General features: G+C 41.2%; 1 protein-coding gene across 2 annotated transcripts in view; it reads left to right on the top strand.

Moving 5' to 3' along the window:
* Positions 1–11,307, top strand: part of sipa1l1 (signal-induced proliferation-associated 1 like 1) — an 88,896-nt gene extending 77,589 nt beyond the window's left edge. For both annotated transcript variants that reach the window (XM_028605059.1, XM_028605058.1), the window contains 8 exons: positions 1,032–1,522; positions 3,034–3,225; positions 4,040–4,208; positions 4,773–5,007; positions 5,506–5,676; positions 6,104–6,215; positions 7,044–7,122; positions 9,505–11,307. In XM_028605059.1, the coding sequence (XP_028460860.1) occupies positions 1,032–1,522; positions 3,034–3,225; positions 4,040–4,208; positions 4,773–5,007; positions 5,506–5,676; positions 6,104–6,215; positions 7,044–7,122; positions 9,505–9,648 (1,593 nt within the window). In that variant the 3' untranslated portion in view covers positions 9,649–11,307. The remainder of the gene's footprint in view (positions 1–1,031; positions 1,523–3,033; positions 3,226–4,039; positions 4,209–4,772; positions 5,008–5,505; positions 5,677–6,103; positions 6,216–7,043; positions 7,123–9,504) is intronic.
* Positions 11,308–19,575: the final 8,268 nt, after the last annotated feature.

The raw sequence follows: 19,575 nt of genomic DNA, 5'->3' as shown, positions 1-19,575 counted from the left end.
TTGCTCTGTAACCCTCTTTTTTCCAAGTTTTGGGCCTCAGATGACTGATTGTTTCTTTTTGTTAAGGACTTCTGTATCTCTAATAACATACAGTTTACATTTCATTCTGTTATCATAGTTAATAAAAGTGTAGTCTGGTGTTTTAATTGCATTAAAAGTATTTTAATGATGTGATGGTCACCAAATGATTGATGAAAAACAGATTTTTTCACAACAGGAAAATCTCCCTCAACTGTCATTTACCTAGGGCTGGGTACCAAATTCAATATAATACTTTTAAGGCACCGACCGAATTGCCTCCTTAGTATCGAGTATCAAAAAATGCCTCTCAATACCAAATTTCAATACCTAAGGAGTAAATCTCATCAATGAGCCAATAAGCATGCAGCATGCTTCTACCAAGATCTAATAATGCTTGTAATTGGCAGTCTAACATGTCGTAGAGACACAGTAAAAAGAAGATTTCTACCGTAATGTAATTTCTTTTTGTTAAAATGGATTTTATGACATTGGTATCAAAAATCGTTTGTTCAGGAACCAGTATCAAACTAAATTTTCATTTATTTATTTTAAGATAATTTTTTGGCCATTTTAGGCCTTTATATATAGGACAGCTGAATTCAATTCAATTTTATTTCTAGTATCAAATCATAACAAGAGTTATCTCGAGACAATTTACAGATAGAGTAGGTCTAGACCACACTCTATAATTTCCAAAGCCCCAACAATTCCAGTAATTCCCTCAAGAGCAAGCATTAGCAGTGGCTATTGCAACAGTGGCGAGGAAAAACTCCCTTTTAGGAAGAAACCTCGGCAGACCCAGACTCTTGATAGGCGGTGTCTGACGGGGCCGGTTGGGGGTGTGATGAACAGTGGCAATAATGGTCATAATAAACATAATGGAACAGTGACGTTGTAGTTCATGTCATGAAGACATGAAAGGGGAGAGAGAGGGGGAATGACATGCAGCAAAAGGCAGTACCAAGCCTTACATTTACCCTTGCTCTTCCACTTTCTGTTTGTCCTGGCAGTCGGACGGCCCTTACTCTGGGCACTCCAGCAGTAACACTCTATCCAGCACAGCTTCCAGCGGGGGCCACAGTGACAGCGATAAATGGTACGAAATGGGAGCGGGTGGAGGCTCTAGCGGTGACCAGGGGGGGGAGCCAGAGCCCAACGGCTTGGGTGGAGGGGGCTACCTGCAGGGGGCTTCGGCCGACAGCGGCATCGACACCAGCTCTTATGGAGCTTCCCACCACACACACCCCCACTCTCATCACGGCAGCACCACCTCCCTGCTGGCTCCCAGCGGAGGCAGGGAAAGCAGGGAGCGGTCAGTGTCCCCATGGCACAGCCCCACCGAGGGAGGACGCAGGATGCTGGAGAGGTCGCCAGCTGCAGCCGAGTCCCCGGGCCCTCCAGCAGAAAGGAGCCAGGACGGGACAGGCCGAACCCCACCTACCCATCTCCTCGTTAGAGACAGCAGCACCTACAGTCTGAGTGAGACTGGATCACACTCAAGGTCTGTCTGTGTGTTTGTGTACATTTAAGGTTTGTGTGAGGAGGGATTAGTATGTCTGTGCAGTACACAACTTTATGTTGAAAGGAGTGGTTGTGATACGATTAACAAGTTAAGCCAGAAGAACAAAAACATTTTTGCTTTTTTATTATTTTGACTTTTCTCAAAGCCTCGCTTTTTCTTTGAAAATGACAACTCTAAAAAAAAAAAACTTTTCAAATGAAACAATCTGAGAACTCTTTGGTTGAAATACTTACTGTGCTTTAACATGAGCACCCTGTTATGAGTGGTCATGGGTAGGTATTGCTTGGCTATTAAAGCCAAAAAGGGTGAGAACCAGTGCTTTAAATGCACCCAGTGGAGTAGAAAGAAAAAAGAAATGTTTCTTATTCAGCGTCTCTCACCAAAACGCATTGTGCGTATCCTTGAGGCCTTACAAACGTAAACCTAGCCTTACCTAGCCTACTTCTTTCTCAAACATTTCCTACTCAGCTTAAAGAACTGTGAAAGAACCCTGAAAAACACAATTTTGTTGCAGAATGAGGTAATCGGCATCTGAAGCAGATGGAAAACCGAATCAGTGTTCGGTTTTAAATAAATACTTATTATTCTGTTGCTGTAACTTCAATGGGACAAGCAGTTGACCCATACCATACACACAAAAATATGCACAAAAACATAAATAACACAACCAGTTGCATACAAATCTAAAGTTGCATCTTACAGCTTTATCTAATTTCAGTTCCAATTTCAAATTTGACCTCTTCCACTTTATCATTGTGTCAGGGCAGTATTTGTGTGACCTCTGCAACATGTTTCCAATTCTCATTACTCAACTCAATATTTCTTCGCCCAAGAGTATAGCACACTAGACCACCTCCCTCTCAATAAGTCTTTCCTAGAAACCAAGCACAGGAGCAATTTTATCTCCCGCTTATCTTTCCACATTAGGCCTCAGGAAATGTGGAACATGTGTACAACTTTTCATAGCTGAACTGGTGTCCAGAGCTGAGAAAATTCCAGTGTCTTGCTCTTTCTTTTTGAGCAAGTCTTAATTCACTCGTTCAGATACAGTTACAGTTCATGACCTGGGCATCACCTGTTCAGCATTTAAGCTCCATTTGTATTCTGTGGAGTGGCGGAGGGGGAATAAGAGAGCTCTGAAATTAGTTTGACTGCAGGTGAAACTATATTTTTCCAACTGTATCTCAATAATGAATGACCTCCCTGGAAATTCCTAGATGATTAGACTGTTACACTTTTTGATTTGTATTAATCCTTGACTTAAGACTAAAACACAAAGTGAAACTAATGGGGAAAACCTGTTCAGATTCTTCTCTCTAAACAATATAGAATCCAAGTAAGCCATAACAAAATCTTGTCATTGCCTTAAAATGGTTTCTTTCTCTTATGATCCAATTTGTGTATATCTTTCATCACTGTCTAAGCTTGTCTTATTTGTGGTCTGTTGCCATGATGCTCATTCTCCCCCCTCTCCTCCCCTGTCCGATCAGTGCCAGGCACTCAGGCCACAGCTCCCCAAGAGACGAGTCCTCCTCTTCAACCACCTCGCCCTCGTCCCAGTCCTCACCGTCCCCTGGGCCCAAGAGCTTCTACCCCCGCCAAGGAGCTCAGTCCAAGTACCTGATTGGTTGGAGGAAACCCGGTTCCACCATTAATTCTGTTGACTTCGGAGACACACGCAAGTAAGGAGAAATACATGTACTGTATATAAATTAGGAAACAACGTGGGTCTTTAATTGTTGTTCCCAATCCAGCGGTGGTTTAAAACTGTACACATCTACGTTAATGGTGCCACCAGAGTTTGCGGAGTTTAAAAGAAATTGCCCATAGGTGTAATAGTTGACCCTCTTTGCAACATTCCATTTTTACAGTGTTTTAGTCCTGGTGGATGCTGGTATATGTGGTTTTGTAACGGTATACCTAATGTATCTACCTTCCTGCAGGGAGTGGACAAATGAACAAGAACACTTGTACAATACAGTATAATGCAATGTATTCACAATCACAATAACGCTCAATCAATACTACCCTTTGTAAAAGCTTATAATGTTGCATTAATGTTGAGACCGGTGAGAGGTGATGATGCAGTGTTTCTTATTTTTCTCTTCATCCCTGTATTTATATTGGGATCACAAAATTGAACACTATTAGCTTTACAATGACAGTATTTATAGGATCGATGCTTTATAACACTGCATTTGATCATGTTACTTATCCACCCACTGTGCTTTTCTATTAATGTCTTTTGGCATCAATCATATGCATACTACTTGATTACCACCTTGTGGTTGAAGATGATATTACACTGATGCGGTAACTGAATGCAGTTTCCCAATTATAGGCTCTACTGTTGACGCTGAATGACCACATAACATTACTGTTCATCAGTGGTATTGTTAGAATAAAGGGACAACAGATTAACAGTACAGCGTGCATCATTTGTCTCATGATTGTGGTTGATTTAATTGTCTCTGGCTGCGTCCATGTGTGTATTAGGAAGTCTCCAGGAGAGAGTGGAGGGGAGGTTGTTCCAACCCCAGCAGCCAGGCCCTCTCTTCGGGATATGCACTCGCCTCAGCCTCATGCTAAATCTACTATGGAGGAAGATGTGAAGAGACACAGTGCCCCAGACAGCCCTCCACCACCACGCAGACATAAGGAAAAGGTACTGATGGCTTGTTAGTAAAATCTTATTACAGGCACAACCTGTTAATAGACACATGGGAACATATTCTGAAATGACTGCTGCTAGCCATGTTTCTATAATCTTTTATATTTCACTGATTCTTTCTGGTGAGTAAAGTTGATTAACAGCCAATTATAGGATACTGCTGTCATCATTTAAATCTGTCCAGATAAATAGTGGCTGAACTAGGTTCAAATCAAGTCATAATTCTGCTCCTGGCAAAATACCCTATGAATGGGTGCATCTTTCAAAGAAACCTTTGTGATAGGATGAGTACATTCAATTCATTCCATTCAGTATTGATGTAAATTGTGTAAGCAAATATTAGTCAGTAAAAAAATCAGGCAATAAAACATGCATTTGAAATTAATGTCGTAAAAAATTGCACTAGGTTTTCCCACACGCAGAAAGAAGCATTGATGCTGTTGGTCTCTATACAGGTGTTCGCCCACATGGGGTGTTCGCCCACGTGGGTTTAGATCCTGTGTTTTAGTAATATTACAACAACACTTCAAACCCCCCCCCACCCCCAATCCTGTGCAGCACCACCAGAAATCAGCACCAAGCCAGCCTCTCAGCCACCGTCGCTCACTCCATCGCACCCTGTCCGATGAGAGCATCTATCGCGGCCAGCGCCTTCCTCCCCTGTGCGACTCGGTGGCTGACCCGGCACTCAGCGGTGATGTTCTCTTCAGCTGCTCCACCCTCCCACGCTCACCCACCACCCGCGGTGTTCCCCTCCGACGGCCTTCCTATAAGCTGGGAGTCAAACTCCACGGTAAGAAAGAGGTTGCTTGCTCATAAAGGTCTTTCTAACAGCTGGAGTCCATTCACATTCAAAAGATGTCAATAGGTGCTTCTATCAATTTCTAAAAGACTTCATTTTGTAACCATAGTTCTTCATGTTATGTGGCCATTTTATCCATAGAGGGGCAGCAGTGAAGGAATAGGAGGTTAATACATCCTCACGAAGTCATGTGATTTGTTTTTAATTATGAAATAAAGTGTGTGTGTGTGTGTGTGTGTGTGTGTGTGTGTGTGTGTGTGTGTGTGTGTGTGTGTGTGTGTGTGTGTGTGTGTGTGTGTGTGTGTGTGTGTGTGTGTGTGTGTGTGTGTGTGTGTGTGTGTGTGTGTGTGTGTGTGAGAGAGATGATCTGATTTGGCTAAATTCCAGATTTGTGTGTCTGCTGCCCCCTTTTGATTGAAAATACATAGTGGCCATAAAAAAAGATAGTTTTACATTCAGTTCTTTCCACAACCTAATTTCTGTTTATAGGTGACCTTTCAGCATCTGACACATCATTGGTGGATTTGGTGGAGCGTCATCGTGGACCCCTCCCTCAGGAGCTGATGCCCCTCCCATCTCAAGACAGGGACAGCCCCCTAGAGTGGACACACCTGGTGGATGTGGCCAGTACATTTGAAAGTGAAAGAAACACACACTACGGTATTACTTATAAGTGCACACATTTCTTTCCATTTATCTAGTTCATCTCCTTTGCACAAGTACACTAAAATAAGCACTTGGCTTTAGGGAATTCTGTATGTTATGATCCAGAAATAAATAAATATGAATAAAGAACCTCAAATTAGCCTAGGTTGGGTCCAGTTACTATGATGTAGACTGTCATCATTGCACACCATGTATGTACTGTATGTATTTTACATTATTAATAGTTAGGGCTGTGCTCAATTGAAGAAATTCTTAGTCTACTAAAATCGACTAAGAGGGAGCAGCCCTATTAATAGTTTTACCTACTTTTTCAGTTAGAGGCATTTTTTTATTTATTATGCATCTGCCTGCACCTGCCTCTAATTTTGTGTATTTGTAACTTTGACATATTTTCACCTTTTGTCCATTTGTCTTCTTCCAGTCCAGAGAAGTTATGTGTTTGGAGATTCAAACCACCGAAACAGCGGCGCCTCCAGCCCCCAACAGGGCCACATAGAGCTGCAGCCCGCTCCACTGTCACGGCCCTCATCTAGGTAACAAGGGAATGCAAATACCAAAGTCCAAAATCCTCACACACAAGAAATATGCAGGAAACACATGTGGCCTCAGGACTGAAGCTTGTTCGTGTTGCCAAACAAGACACAGAGTGCAAGTGCTGCCTGTTGTTTTCCTTTTTGAATGAAAATATGTAGTTCACTACCTCATCTGTAAAGCTAATCATAGGTACCTACCACTAAAAAAAGACTAGAACAATTAATTTAATAAGTCTTCTCATTGTACAGCTCCTGTTAAGATTGTTATTACCGTATTATAAGACGTTTTTTTTCTTTCTGGAAATATGTCTGAAAAAGTGGGGTCGTCTTATATTTGAGGTCTAGACTTGGCATTGGCAGAGAAGATTTGGCAAAGTTTTCATGGGCGCAACCCACATACTCAACACTGCTGCTCATCCCACAAATGCATGTTCCTTACAAATGGGGCATCATTTGAAAGGGAACTAAATAGGCTTTCCAACAGTATAACATTTATTGCCAAAAAGCATTGTTACTACAGAGAAATAATCTACCAAACACAAATTTTCTTACTTTTTGTGCTAAGTTTAGATAAATGTAGAGAGTGAGCAGATTGTACAGAAAATACAGGTTGAACAGCAACTACTATACAGGTACAGTGAATGAATGTAGAGAATAAACTGCAAACCAATGGGTAGTGTGGTCGAGGGCACATACTGTAGTCTAAACCATGTTTACTGATGGTTCTGCAGAGAGTCTTGAGGTCATAATTGAATAAAATGATCTGTTCTCTATTATTGAGTGTATTAACAAGGCCAACTACTGTACGCGTTTCTTTGTTCTCCACAGTGAGGGTCACATAGGGCTGGAGAGGAAGGTGACCAAGCTGGAGGCCATGGTGAAGATGCTCCAGGAGGACCTGAAGAAGGTGGGAGAGAACACACACAAACATATGCACATATACATATGCATGATATTTATTTATTTTTTGTCTATCAAGAACTTTTATCTGCATGTTTACAACCTCATCTCTGTGTTGTGCTGAAAGCTATTTTTTTTGGCTCCCCTTCTCTATTCAAGTGCCAGTAGGGATGAAAAATGAAAGTCCATGGTTGATTTGCATACAGTGGATTGTGGCACAGGGAGCAGGGGTTGTAAATAAATTAGGTTGCCTTTTTCAAACTGGCCAGGGACAACCGATGAAAATTAGCCTGCTGAGCTAACTCTGGCTCATTTACAGTTGCTTTGCTGTTAATTAATGAGCATTGTCCCTGTCAAATAAATGAAATAAATATTTTGTCTTCAGTAGAAAATACTCAGTCAGCAGCTGAGCGATGCCACTGTTGATTTGGTTCCGCTCTGCTGCTTATTGTTGTCAACTGCTGACTCAGATTTCACTGCAATCACTCAAGCTATAATTGTTTACTTCATGTCACCTGGAACACTTGAACTTTGCTCTTGTATTCTTATCAAAACCATTTAAACTAATGGACTCAAATGGTGATTTCCAGTTTGTGTCTACATTTCCGGTACTTCCACTTTGTGTAAAAGGGATGCGTTGCTTGCTTTAGATGCGTGATCATCCGGGCTAACACTCTAGTGCCAAACAGTTTTTTTGACCGCACATTTATGCAACTATTATGTTCACATACTCCTAAAAGTATCCCTTATAGTCACATTTCAATAGGATTGGGTACCGATACCCAGTGCTAATATGGCACCGGTGCCTTAACGACCGGTAGCTACCGGACCGAATAGCAACTGGGATTTTGGGGCCTCATTTCAGTGCCAACAATAGGCCTGCGCTTCTCTCTGATGCTTTGAAACGGACGACCGAAGCATTGCTACACGTGACGCTAGTTAACACTACACTCGACAGCAGGTAACGTTAGCCTACCGCTAGCTAGTAGCTGGATTAAACATGGTTAAATGCTGCCAGCTAAACGGTGTAAAGTGTGACTGTATTTCCAACAGCGGGATGTTGGAAAAACAACACAGATGGTGCGTTGACTTGAAACTGGTAGCCTCGTGGTGCATTCAAAGTTATTGTAAAATACCCTTTTCCCATCTGGTGGTTGTTTTTGTCGTTAAACAGCAATTTACTAGTGAAAGTTATTGTTATAAGTTATAGTTATTACATTATTATTAAATCATTTAATTTTGACCATATGGCCTTAGCAATAAACAAGCCGTTCTTTAATGTGCCGGCTGTTGTTTAGTACCCTTCTTTTTTAAACTTTCTTAAAAAGTATCTGTTTAGGCACTGGCACCGTTTTAAAAGTATCACTTTAGCACCGGTATCGGGGGAACGATACCCAACCCTACATTTCAAGGAAGAATCTTCAGACTGTGGCCTATTATTGTGCCAAAAGTAGTTTGAAGAATAACAGACTGCGACTGTGAAGAAAGTCAGCAGCGAGGTTTAACTAGCTATTGATGTTCAGTTGGTACTACACTGCCCATTGTGTACCAAGAAGACATTCCTCACATCATTATACCACAAGTGCCAGCATTTTAACGTTGATCCCAGACCGGATGGATCCATTTTAACACCAAACTGTACTTCTAAAAGCAGCATCAAGGAATTTTTCTAATTCATCTTGTTTTGGTGTTGCACAGTAGCCCTGTCACATCCTTCTTAGCTGACCGTACTGAGAGCTAAAGGTTGTAGCCCTCTGTTCCTGTTAAACATTTGAGCTGCTAGTTGCCAACTTTGTGGCCTGTTAACTTCTCTGACATCCTTACAGCGAAGCGTTTTCACCCACAAAGTTGCTGCAGTCTGGTTGTGATTTATTTCTCACGCAATTCTTAGTAAATTCTCAGCCGTCTGTGAAATATTGAAAAGCGTTTAGCTGTCCGCATTTGTAATGTTTAAAGGAGAAATAGATCATTTTGACACCAGGGAAACTAATATGCTTCCCTCTCACCTCCTTCGACCACCCTGAAGCCAGTAGCAGTGAGCTTGCAGCTGACTGACAGCATGGAGCAAAACTCCACACAGTTTCAGTGTGTTCTTTAACTGGCTAGAGATTTATGTTCATGCACCCAACTAGGGATTTAGTTTTGTTGTGCTTTTGGCGGATTCAAAATGTCAACTCATAAAATCTACCCACGAAGCCCTTAAGTTCTACTCACTGGGATGTTTATGTAAACACCAAACTGTGTTTGTTTGTGTCTATGAGTCTTGCGTGTTTTTGTTTTTAGATTTTATTGTTTATCTACATTATGCTTGTGAGGCACTCATTCTTTTTTCCAAATTTTAACTTCTCAATAACTTGTTTAATTGATTAACTTTGTCCATCTTTCACAGGAGCGTGAAGAGAAGGTGAGACTTCAGGGTCAGATCAAGAGGCTGTGGGAGGACAACCAGAGACTGCAGGAGGAGTCCCAGACCTCTGCCGCTAAGCTCAAGAAGTTCACAGAGTGGGTCTTCAACACCATCGACATGAACTGACTCCGACTTGCACATTTTAACTCGCTCTCTCACGCACACACGCGCACACACACACACACACACACACATATATACACAAATGCATACATCAGCACACACAGTCTGAATGCAGAGGGGGAAGACATTGTGCACAAGAACAGTGGAGACTTGTTGTTGGACTCAATTAGCCTGATGCTGAACCCTCCGACCAGCTTCCATTGGCTTCGAGCATGGGTAATATTGTTGACCAGCCTCAGTCTCCACAGACCCCACTGTTAAACCTCTCAGGATGGGACACAAGAAAAAAGGATGTTGTTCATCAGATTATGAAGGCCTGACCTCTACTCTCCAATGGGACCACGAGAGCGTTGCTGAATTGATCTTTCTCTCATCTCGCTGTGCCAAAATTGTTTTTGCAAAATTGCCAACAAAGAGGAAGCTCCCCCTCTTCTTTCTCAAGAGGTCAGCCATGCTTTCTAAGTGGATGTGCTTCTCTTTCTGGGGACAACCTAGAATAGATATCTGGCCTTTTTCTTTCCAATTACTTTTTTTCTCATGTTGCCCAGCTTCTCTTAAAAGGTGGCTCGAGTCCTTTGTGCCAAACCAAACCCGCCACAGCAGAGGGTAGCCGGGACATCCATGTGACTTAAAGTAAAAACGTCTCTGAAAATGCCACGCAAAGTCAGACAGGTACACGAGAAATCTGCCAGCCCAGCCACTTACAAACAAGCACAAACACATACAGTAATGAATATGAAGCCTCAAGACCACTGGACACAGGAGAGGTTTTCATTTCCTTCGAATGTAAATGGAAGGAACTTTAGTGTTTCCCCTCCTCAAAGCCGACGACATGGAAGCAGGTCAATCTGCCTCGGAACAGGAGGGAGATATGGATTTGTAAAGTGTTTTTAATTATTTTATTTTTTTTTGTCCTGTGTCACTCGGATCGGGATTACAGGATCCTGTCTGTCTCTACAGCACAAACCAACACCTGACAGAGGAGTATATTTATAAGCCATCAGCAAGTGGTGCCATTTAAACATAACTGATATCCAGAGTGCTTTGGTCCATCCCAATTGTATGTGTCTTAAAAGCAATAGGAAGAAGTCAGGACTCCTGTCTCTCTCTCAAAAAAAAAAAAAAAAGGGGGAGAGTTTATTCTGAGAAGAAGTTCAATTTGGGAAAAGACATTTTCAAAGTTGTTACACTTAAAAGACACCAGCCTCTGCTGCACAAGAGCCTCTCATCTTCTTTCTTGGAGCAGGGGACATCATACTTTGAGGAAAAAAAAACAGGGAAGAGCGGACTCCACTCGCCATCCCACTGTCTGGAATACAGAGAGCCAGCTGATAAGGAATGACAGACATTTTTTTGGGAGGGAAAGTAAGAGGGGGGACTTCTTTTTTTTTTTTTTCCCAGGTTAATTTATTTCCTTGTATTATAATTCCAATAAATAAGTTGTTCTATTCGTACAGTACAACTGACATCAGTGTTTAGTTCCTCAAGAAAAAGATCACTAGCTCTATTATTTAAATGGCTTTCTTTCTTAACTACAGTATATGCTTTTTATTCTGTATTATGTTGTATTTTGTGGTGCCCAAGCCTGCTGTCATGTTGCTTACAGTGCCCTCTAGTGATGACCAGTGGAAATGTCATGATTATTAAATGTGCTGCCAGTCACTCTGTATTTTCCCCACGCCTCTTTAACTACCAGTCAGACATCGACCGGGAGGCCACACAAGCACAGATTAGGACAAACAATCAGAAGCCAGCTTTGAGAGACAATCAAAGCTGAAGTGTGTGTGTGTGTGTGTGTGTGTGTGTGTGTGTGTGTGTGTGTGTGTGTGTGTGTGTGTGTGTGTGTGTGTGTGTGTGTGTGTGTGTGTGTGTGTGTGTGTGTGTGTGTGTGTGTGAGACATATATAGTTTTCCTCAGGTTCAGTATTTGTTGAGAGCGTGAGGATCTTTTTGAGAAAGTTATACATAGAAAACTAACTTATTTGGTTAGAATAAAATGCCCATGATAAGATGGAGCTACAGTACATAATGTACCAGTGGCAGTGTTTGTAGTCATTGTGTGAATGTACATCAGTCTATCCAGTCGTGCCTAGAGTCATTTATTTTGGTCATTTACTCCCAGGCAGAGCAGGGACGTGCCTTTTGAAACAGCATCTGGGGAACAGATGAAAGGGAAAAGGCTCTTCTTCATCCTGAAAAATAAACACCTGGTCTCACACACACACACACACACACACACACACACAGTCACCTTACTCATTTATTCGTTTTAATCCGTTTCATACTCAGTTGTAGACTCTGCCTCATAAATGTTTGTACAGGGAATCTGCTGTGAGGCTTCAGCCTTTCTCTCGTTTCACATGAATATTTTTACTGAACACAATCAGGCTGGCCAGCCTCCAGACACAGGGACGAGAGTGTGTGAAGTGTATTGGAAATGTGTCGGTGTGTATGTGTGTGCCTTTGCATTCAGTTACATGCAGTGTATTTTTCAGGGCAGCTGGCCCCTGTAATTAGTGTGTATTGGAAGAAATGTTCCCGCAAATCAAAAAGCTACTTACAGCCCAAGCTGGAGCCACAAAGCTATTTCCTAAACCAGGTGTCCGCGTTGGGGTTATTTCAGCTCGCTAACTTGAGCATGTACATTGAAACGGTTGTTCACAAATGTAGTTTAAGCCTTAATTCCTTCCCTGTCCTCTGCTATCCTGCCAGCCTTCGATGAAAAAAACACTCCCAGTTTTTGAATCTCTTAAAGTAAAGTTGCGTCTTCAACTGATGCAATTTAAAAACCCTGCAGCATAAAGCGCAGAACGGCACCCGGTCCGAATGTAGAGAGAATATAAACAAACGAGCCTAAAGAAATGTGATGTTTACTATAACCGACATTCAGCTCTGCAGTTTTGTAGGGAGATGAGTGAACTCTTAACAAAAAAAGATGTAGTAGGTTCTGTTTTAAGAATCCCTCGTCAGTCTGCATGGATTGTAACAACACCACTGAACAGTCCAATTGCTCAATTTGCTTTGCTTGGTGATATCATTTGGTTGTTTTAACAGCTTAACAAGTTGTGAAAAGGAGTCTAGTAGTCATCTCATCCAATAATGTGAAATCCTCAAAATATACACACCGTGTGAGTTCCGTAGGCAGAAATGTTCCCGATCCAGGAAGTTTTGACTGTAAATTGTTTTGAGCACTACAGTATGCCGATGCTTAAATGATGATTAGTAGGTAATATTTCGTATTTTATTGTACATGGAAAGTGCTCTAGTTTTTGTATTTCAAATTAAGTATGGCCAAATGACAAACTGTGCAGTGCAGATGTTTTCCTTGCATCTTGAATAAAAGTTGGATGTTAGATGCAGTTTTCCACTTTACACCTTATACAAAGGCATAAAGACACCCACCTACCAGTTACTCCATTGTGAATGTTTAGTTCATTTACAGTGCATTTAGTTTTTTTTTTTTTTTTTTTCTTTCCTCAGCTTTGTTTTTTTGGTGCTTTTCCGAGGGATATGAGAAATGTAAATGTTCAGATGTTCAAATGTTCCATTTTGTAATCTCTTTTTATTTTTAAGAACCTTTGCACAATGTTTTATAAAAAGGATTGTGTTGACATGTTTTGAACAAGAAGGGTGAATTGATCCGTTCCTGTGCAATCTCGTCGTTGATGTTTCTCCGTAGTTTTCCTGCCAGTGCAGTTCCTGACAAACAGAGGAAAGTGCTCGACTTTATTCACTTCAAAGAATTTGAACCTTTTGGTCTCCTCATGCATCACTGATCAGACAGGAGCAGGCTGGATGATGTTTGTTCTGTAGGGATGCTGGTTTTCAGTAAAGCACAACTTACGTGGTTGGAGATTGCAGCAGGGGAGGAAGGTTTCACAACGCTCAGAGTCCCAACTTAGAATGCTGTTGTGATCCATTTTCTTTCCTCCTGTTGGAAGAACAAACTGAACAGTAAAGCAATCGACTTCGACAGGAGATCAAGCACACAATTTGAAGAGGACCATGTGTTTTACGGGGGAGGGGGGGAATACTGTTTACATCCCGGATCCATTGTCTTTGTGAAATGTAAAGGTATGAAAAAGACATTTGCAGTGATCGCAGTATTAAAGTTTCTGAAATAAATAAATGCCGTATCGATTTGTGGTGCTGTTGACTTGTTTGTGTTTCTGCACTATATTGCTTTTGCTTTTTAAATGTCTTGATCTCTTGCTTACTTACTTTTTAGCAGAAAGGCAATATACTGTCCACTACCCAAAGGCAGTGTATGTACATGTTTATTTATGTGCGTCAATATAATATTTGTTCAAGAAATACACTTTAACCAATAGTGCAGGTTTTTTAATATTCCAGAGTAAAGTGAGATAGTGATAGATATAATAATATATAAATACAAATTATAATGATGTTGGAGTGATCAAAGAGTAGTGAGTAGATTAAAACAGATCAATATTGATAATATACATGTCCTGTGTGTATTATGGTATGTGTAATGTGAATGAAATCTAAATACAGTTTCCATATGTACATGATATATCTTTAAAACCTAATAAAATGATAAATAAATTAGTACATAATAATTGAGAATAAATTGCCATGAAAACCAAAAATGATGCAAACAAAAAAATGATGCATGCACATTTAAGTTGCATAATATTTTTTTAAATTGTGTTAAAAGGTAAAAAAAAAAAAGCTACATTTTGTGGGAATTTTTTTTTTTATGTTTCTGGCTTCATGTGGTTAATAGAAACCAATATAATTTGTCAAGTTTTCCTCTTATACACTAATAACAATAGCTCATGTTGGTTCAGAGTGGAATTCTCCTGCCGAGCTTGTGTCTGATTGTATCTAGGAGTGAGTAACCAGAGAGGGTAGAGGTCTGGGATGAGGACTGGGCCTGCCTCAGGCTCCTGTTGTTCCCCTATCACACTGATTCACCTGATTGCACTTTAACCGATCTCGCGGCCAGAAACCACCTTGCCTGTTGTTTTTGTTTGTCTTTTGCTTCCCTCGTTACGCAGTAGCCGGTCACCCCTGCTGAAGGAGTAGTAACATAATTCAACGTTATTATTTTCTAGATAACACAAAATAGAGATTTTTACCTCTATAACATTATTGAAGAAAACAGTGCTGTGACACTCTACTGGAACTAAAGGTCAGTGGATGAAAAGCTCAGGCTGAATTACTTCCATGCAACACTGAATCCCTGTTTTACTGGACATTTCCAGGTTGTGAGATTAAATGGATTTCAGGAGCTATGTTCACAAACAAAAATAAGGCCTGTTTTAGACTACTCTTTGAATACATGTCTTTGGTTTTGATGCCATAAAAGGCTAATGTGTGTTTAGAAAACTTTTAGAGTAATGCAGCCTCTCTATTGCTTTCCTGGGATCAGGTCACCACTCGTAGCTGGCACTGCAAATAAAATAATAATAAAGCAACATAGTGGGTAATCTGGGGAAATTTGCTAGTTTCCAAATAAATACATAGATAGTAATAGTAACAGGGTGGCCTCCAGCTCACCCAGTAAGAGCGTTTGCCCCATGTTGGCTGAGTCCTGCAATGGCACAGGGTTCAAATCCAGCCTGCTACCCTTTGCTGCGTGTCATTTCCCATTTCTCTCTCCCCGTTTCATATCCATCCACTTTCAATTAAAGGGAAAAGCCCCAAAAAATAATCTTTAAAAAAAAAGAAATAGTAAAGAAAAGGAGTTTTCATAGAGATCTGTTGGCAAGGTACAGATCTCTATGAAAACTCTGCAGATGGCTGTTATCATTTAATCCGTAGCACTTAACTACAAGTATTTAGAGTGAAATTTGAGGCTTAACTTAAGACAACAGATGACCTAAAAGTGCAACGGATTAAAATCAACAGCTACAGCATGTCAACAGATCCATTTCCGTGACAACTAAACTCAGTCCGTTGTGATACAGTTGAAAGAAAGCCAGTAAAGTGACCTTGAGTTTTGGTTATTTTGTCCAACCACTATTTCCACAATCAGCAAATGAACTTTGATGCTAACATTATTATGCTTTAAAAGTTTTATGACCTAAATTGAATTACCCTTTTGGCAGGGGGAAAAGCAACATTGCTTGTTTATTATGGAGAGGACAAAAAAAGATATTGGTTACCGGACAATAACAAGTATCACCTCAATTCTTTGCAGGAAAGTGGACAATAGAAGAGCTTAACATGGCATGGGACGTCTGTGTGTGTGTGTGTGTGGTCGTGGTCTGCCATATTGACATAACCAGGAATTTACAAAAAGAAAAACAAAAAGTTGCCTCTAGAAAGTAAAGCTGCTTTACCTCTGCACAGATTTCCCAGGACTAAATGTTTTCACTGTCCAAATAAAATGAGGCTAGTTCATGTGCTTTAACAAATGTGTCTGACTGTTAAAAGAATAGACATCTGACTAATTTGTGCACAACAACAAGTAGTGCAGCTGAGAGAAACATAACCCGACTTTGTCACCTCTGCTGCTGTGGATTGACCTGTGCTGGTTCCAGTCTGTCCAGCTGCAGCCATTGTTCCGGGTTGTTTGAGGCCAGCGCAGCAGTGACTGCAGTCTCGCTGTGGAGGAGGAGAGGTTTAATGCGGAGGAGGCCACAGATTAGTCATCTTTGGTACAGGTGGAAAATGTGTGGGGCTGAATCACCTGTGGTTCCTTTCAAGAATTTGCTACAGAGAGAAGTGTGTGATGCCTAAATTGAAGTCGGATTAGCGGGAGTTGGAGCCTGCTGTGTTTTTGTGCCTGTAAGAGTTCATTTGCAAAGAGCTAAATGGCTAAATGTGTACTTTTGGATTTATCATTCAGTTTCTCCGAGATTCTGGGGTATCCAGGTTACAAAAAAGCACATGGCTGTATTGTGCAACAAGTGGGGGCCAATAGAAGCCTCACTGAAATAGACAGGGTAATGATTTTGCTCAGAGTATTTAAGAGGAAAAAAACTGTGTTAATCCTTTGTGTTCTGCCAGATTTCAGTTTCTCACTTTAAAGGAAGAAACCAATAATTTTGTTTATTTTTTTATGGGGGCTAATATAACAAATGCCCCTGTGGGTCGTATTAGAAGGTAGGAACAAACGACCTATGTGGTTGTATGGATTGGTGGACTTGTTGGCCTGTTATGATGATATAAACTTTTTGGCCACTTGGGGGAAGCACATCAACCTGTAAACTCAACACTGGCAAATTATCACCTTATAACGTTGATAAGACAAACTTCCAGCAGACCCAGAGCAACATTATCATTCATTTGGAGTTGTGTTTCTGGCCACCTGGCAAATGGGTTAGGTCTCCACCATTTTGGATCACAAATGAGCTGAAAGCAACACATCCCCGTTTAATAGGATACAAAACAGATGTACATGTCATATTTCTATCAGACTACATTCTGTGCATAAGAAGTTTGTCAACTTTTATCCTAACATGGCTTTAACTCCATTTCATCCATTGTAAAAAAGAGAATGAAATATCTCTGTTTACCAGCAGCATGCGGTCATCTCTTTTTCTTCCTTTTGTGTCGTGTGTGGACCCTCGATGCTTTTATCCCACTCTCTGCAGCAGCCCACACAACGCCTTCATGTCTCCGTGGGGCTCTCAGCTCTTATCAGGCACTCAAGATGAGAGTCAGAGAAAGTAGAGGTGTTTTGCGCTTCAGAGGCAGAGCTTTGTTGTTGGCTGTCGTTCATGATGCGAACAGTCCATTCGCGCTGGCGATCTTTCGAGATACAGAATGTCAGTCAGTCTGCATGTCTGTTTGTGATGGCTGTGTGTTTTCAGCAGACTATTCCAGTGACACAGACGCCTCTTTGGGATCGCCGCTATTTCTACTTTTTCACTCAGTTTTTTTTTTTTTTTAATGAGGTGTGAAGCGTCGTGAGAAGCTCTAGTTAGTCCATTAACAAAGACTTGGACTGCCTCATGAAAAAGTGATTAACAAACTCGAAACAGGAGTCATTCTGTAGGCGTTCACATGGTAGCTTTTAATTAGATAAAATTGCCACAAAAGTTAGAAAATGGAAGGGAAGTGAATCCAAAAAAAACATCCAAAACTCCTGTTAGCCACCTCTTCATTTGCTAAATAGAGTTCATCCTTCTGACATGCAAACTCCCTCCTACCCCTGCCCTATCTTTTAGATTTAGGCCATGAGCTTTGGGTAGTACCCAATCGCAAATATAAGTAACTGAGAGGAGGTTTTTTTTGTTGTTGTTGTGTGTGTGCAGGGCATCCAGACTAACAGTGCTGCTCTTTTGCATAGGAAGGAGCCAGTAAAGAGGGGTTGGGTGTCTGATTAGGATTCCCCCTGGATGTCTGTGGAGACACATCCAACTGGAAGGATTTCCTCTGGGCAGATCTAGAGCACACTGAGGGATTATATATCCCATCTGGCCTGGAAACGCCTCAGGTTCTCCCAGCAGGAGCTGGAGGAAGAAGCCAGGGAGAAGGGCATCTGGGCTTTTTTGCTTGCCGTGTTACTGTACCAGCACCCAGACCCAGACCCAGATAAGCAGCAGACAATGGATGAATAAATTCTGAATATTTGTTTTTATCTTTATGTAAAAATGTTCTTGGACTGACTCGGAGTCAGGTCTGTGTGCAGAGCCACGCAGCTTAACTCAGAGTTGTGTGAATGTTGTGATAGAGACTTGGTCCAATGGATATGATGTGCTGTATTGAATTGTATCACCACATGGCTCATGCGTAAAGATGATGTATGAATTATTTTTATAGCACCTTCATCCATACAATCCCAAATCTTTCTCCCACACCCCCAACCTCCACCTTGCCCCCCCCCCCCCTCTCCTCCTCAATAGCTACGGACACAGAAATGGCACATACTAAGGAAAGCTCATTGTGGGACTGGCTCTAGTGGCTGTAATTCTTTACCAAGGCTGAATTTCAGGAAAAAGACTTCAGATACAGTATTAGGGGACCACTAAGGTCTATATAAAAGAGACTTCAGATACAGTATTAGGGGACCACTAAGGTCTATATAAAAGAGACTTCAGATACAGTATTAGGGGACCACTAAGGTCTATATAAAAGAGACTTCAGATACAGTATTAGGGGACCACTAAGGTCTATATAAAAGAGACTTCAGATACAGTATTAGGGGACCACTAAGGTCTATATAAAAGAGACTTCAGATACAGTATTAGAGGACCACTAAGGTCTATATAAAAGAGACTTCAGATACAGTATTAGGGGACCACTAAGGTCTATATAAAAGAGACTTCAGATACAGTATTAGGGGACCACTAAGGTCTATATAAAAGAGACTTCAGATACAGTATTAGAGGACCACTAAGGTCTATATAAAAGAGACTTCAGATACGGTATTAGAGGACCACTAAGGTCTATATAAAAGCATCCAAAGAGCACCATGTCATAGGACCTTTAAATATTTTTACTTCACTTATGGTGTATTTTTACTCAAGTTATGGTGCCCTTTCAAAACAGTTACAAATCTGTAAAAGTAAATAAATCCTATTTCATAATACTTTCTTATACTTCTTTCTACAGTTAAACTTCATACAGCTCCTGTCCTCAACCGCTGCAAAGGGTGCTAACAGACAGATCCATACCACACAAACATCGGTGTCTGTGTGAATGCATGTCATGACACACCAAATGTGGAGCAACTACCCCCCAACCACTTACTTACCAACACACACACACACACACACACACACACACACACACACACACACACACACTTCCCGGTGGGATCTTCTCTTCCTTCTCTTCCTGTTTACTGTTGCTCAATTATTCAGTCGGTCCAGAGTGAAGGCTAGTATGATGTGTGTGTGTGTGTGTGTGTGTGTGTGTGTGTGGGGGGGACAGGACAGAGTGCCCCATTAGCATCAATGTTGATTTTAACGACAGCTTTAAGTGCATGTATTGATTTGAGAGCATATTGACGCCC

Source organism: Perca flavescens, chromosome 18 (assembly GCF_004354835.1).
Source record: "Perca flavescens isolate YP-PL-M2 chromosome 18, PFLA_1.0, whole genome shotgun sequence".
NCBI classification, from domain to species: domain Eukaryota; kingdom Metazoa; phylum Chordata; class Actinopteri; order Perciformes; family Percidae; genus Perca; species Perca flavescens.
This window is presented reverse-complemented; position numbering and strand designations above follow the sequence as displayed.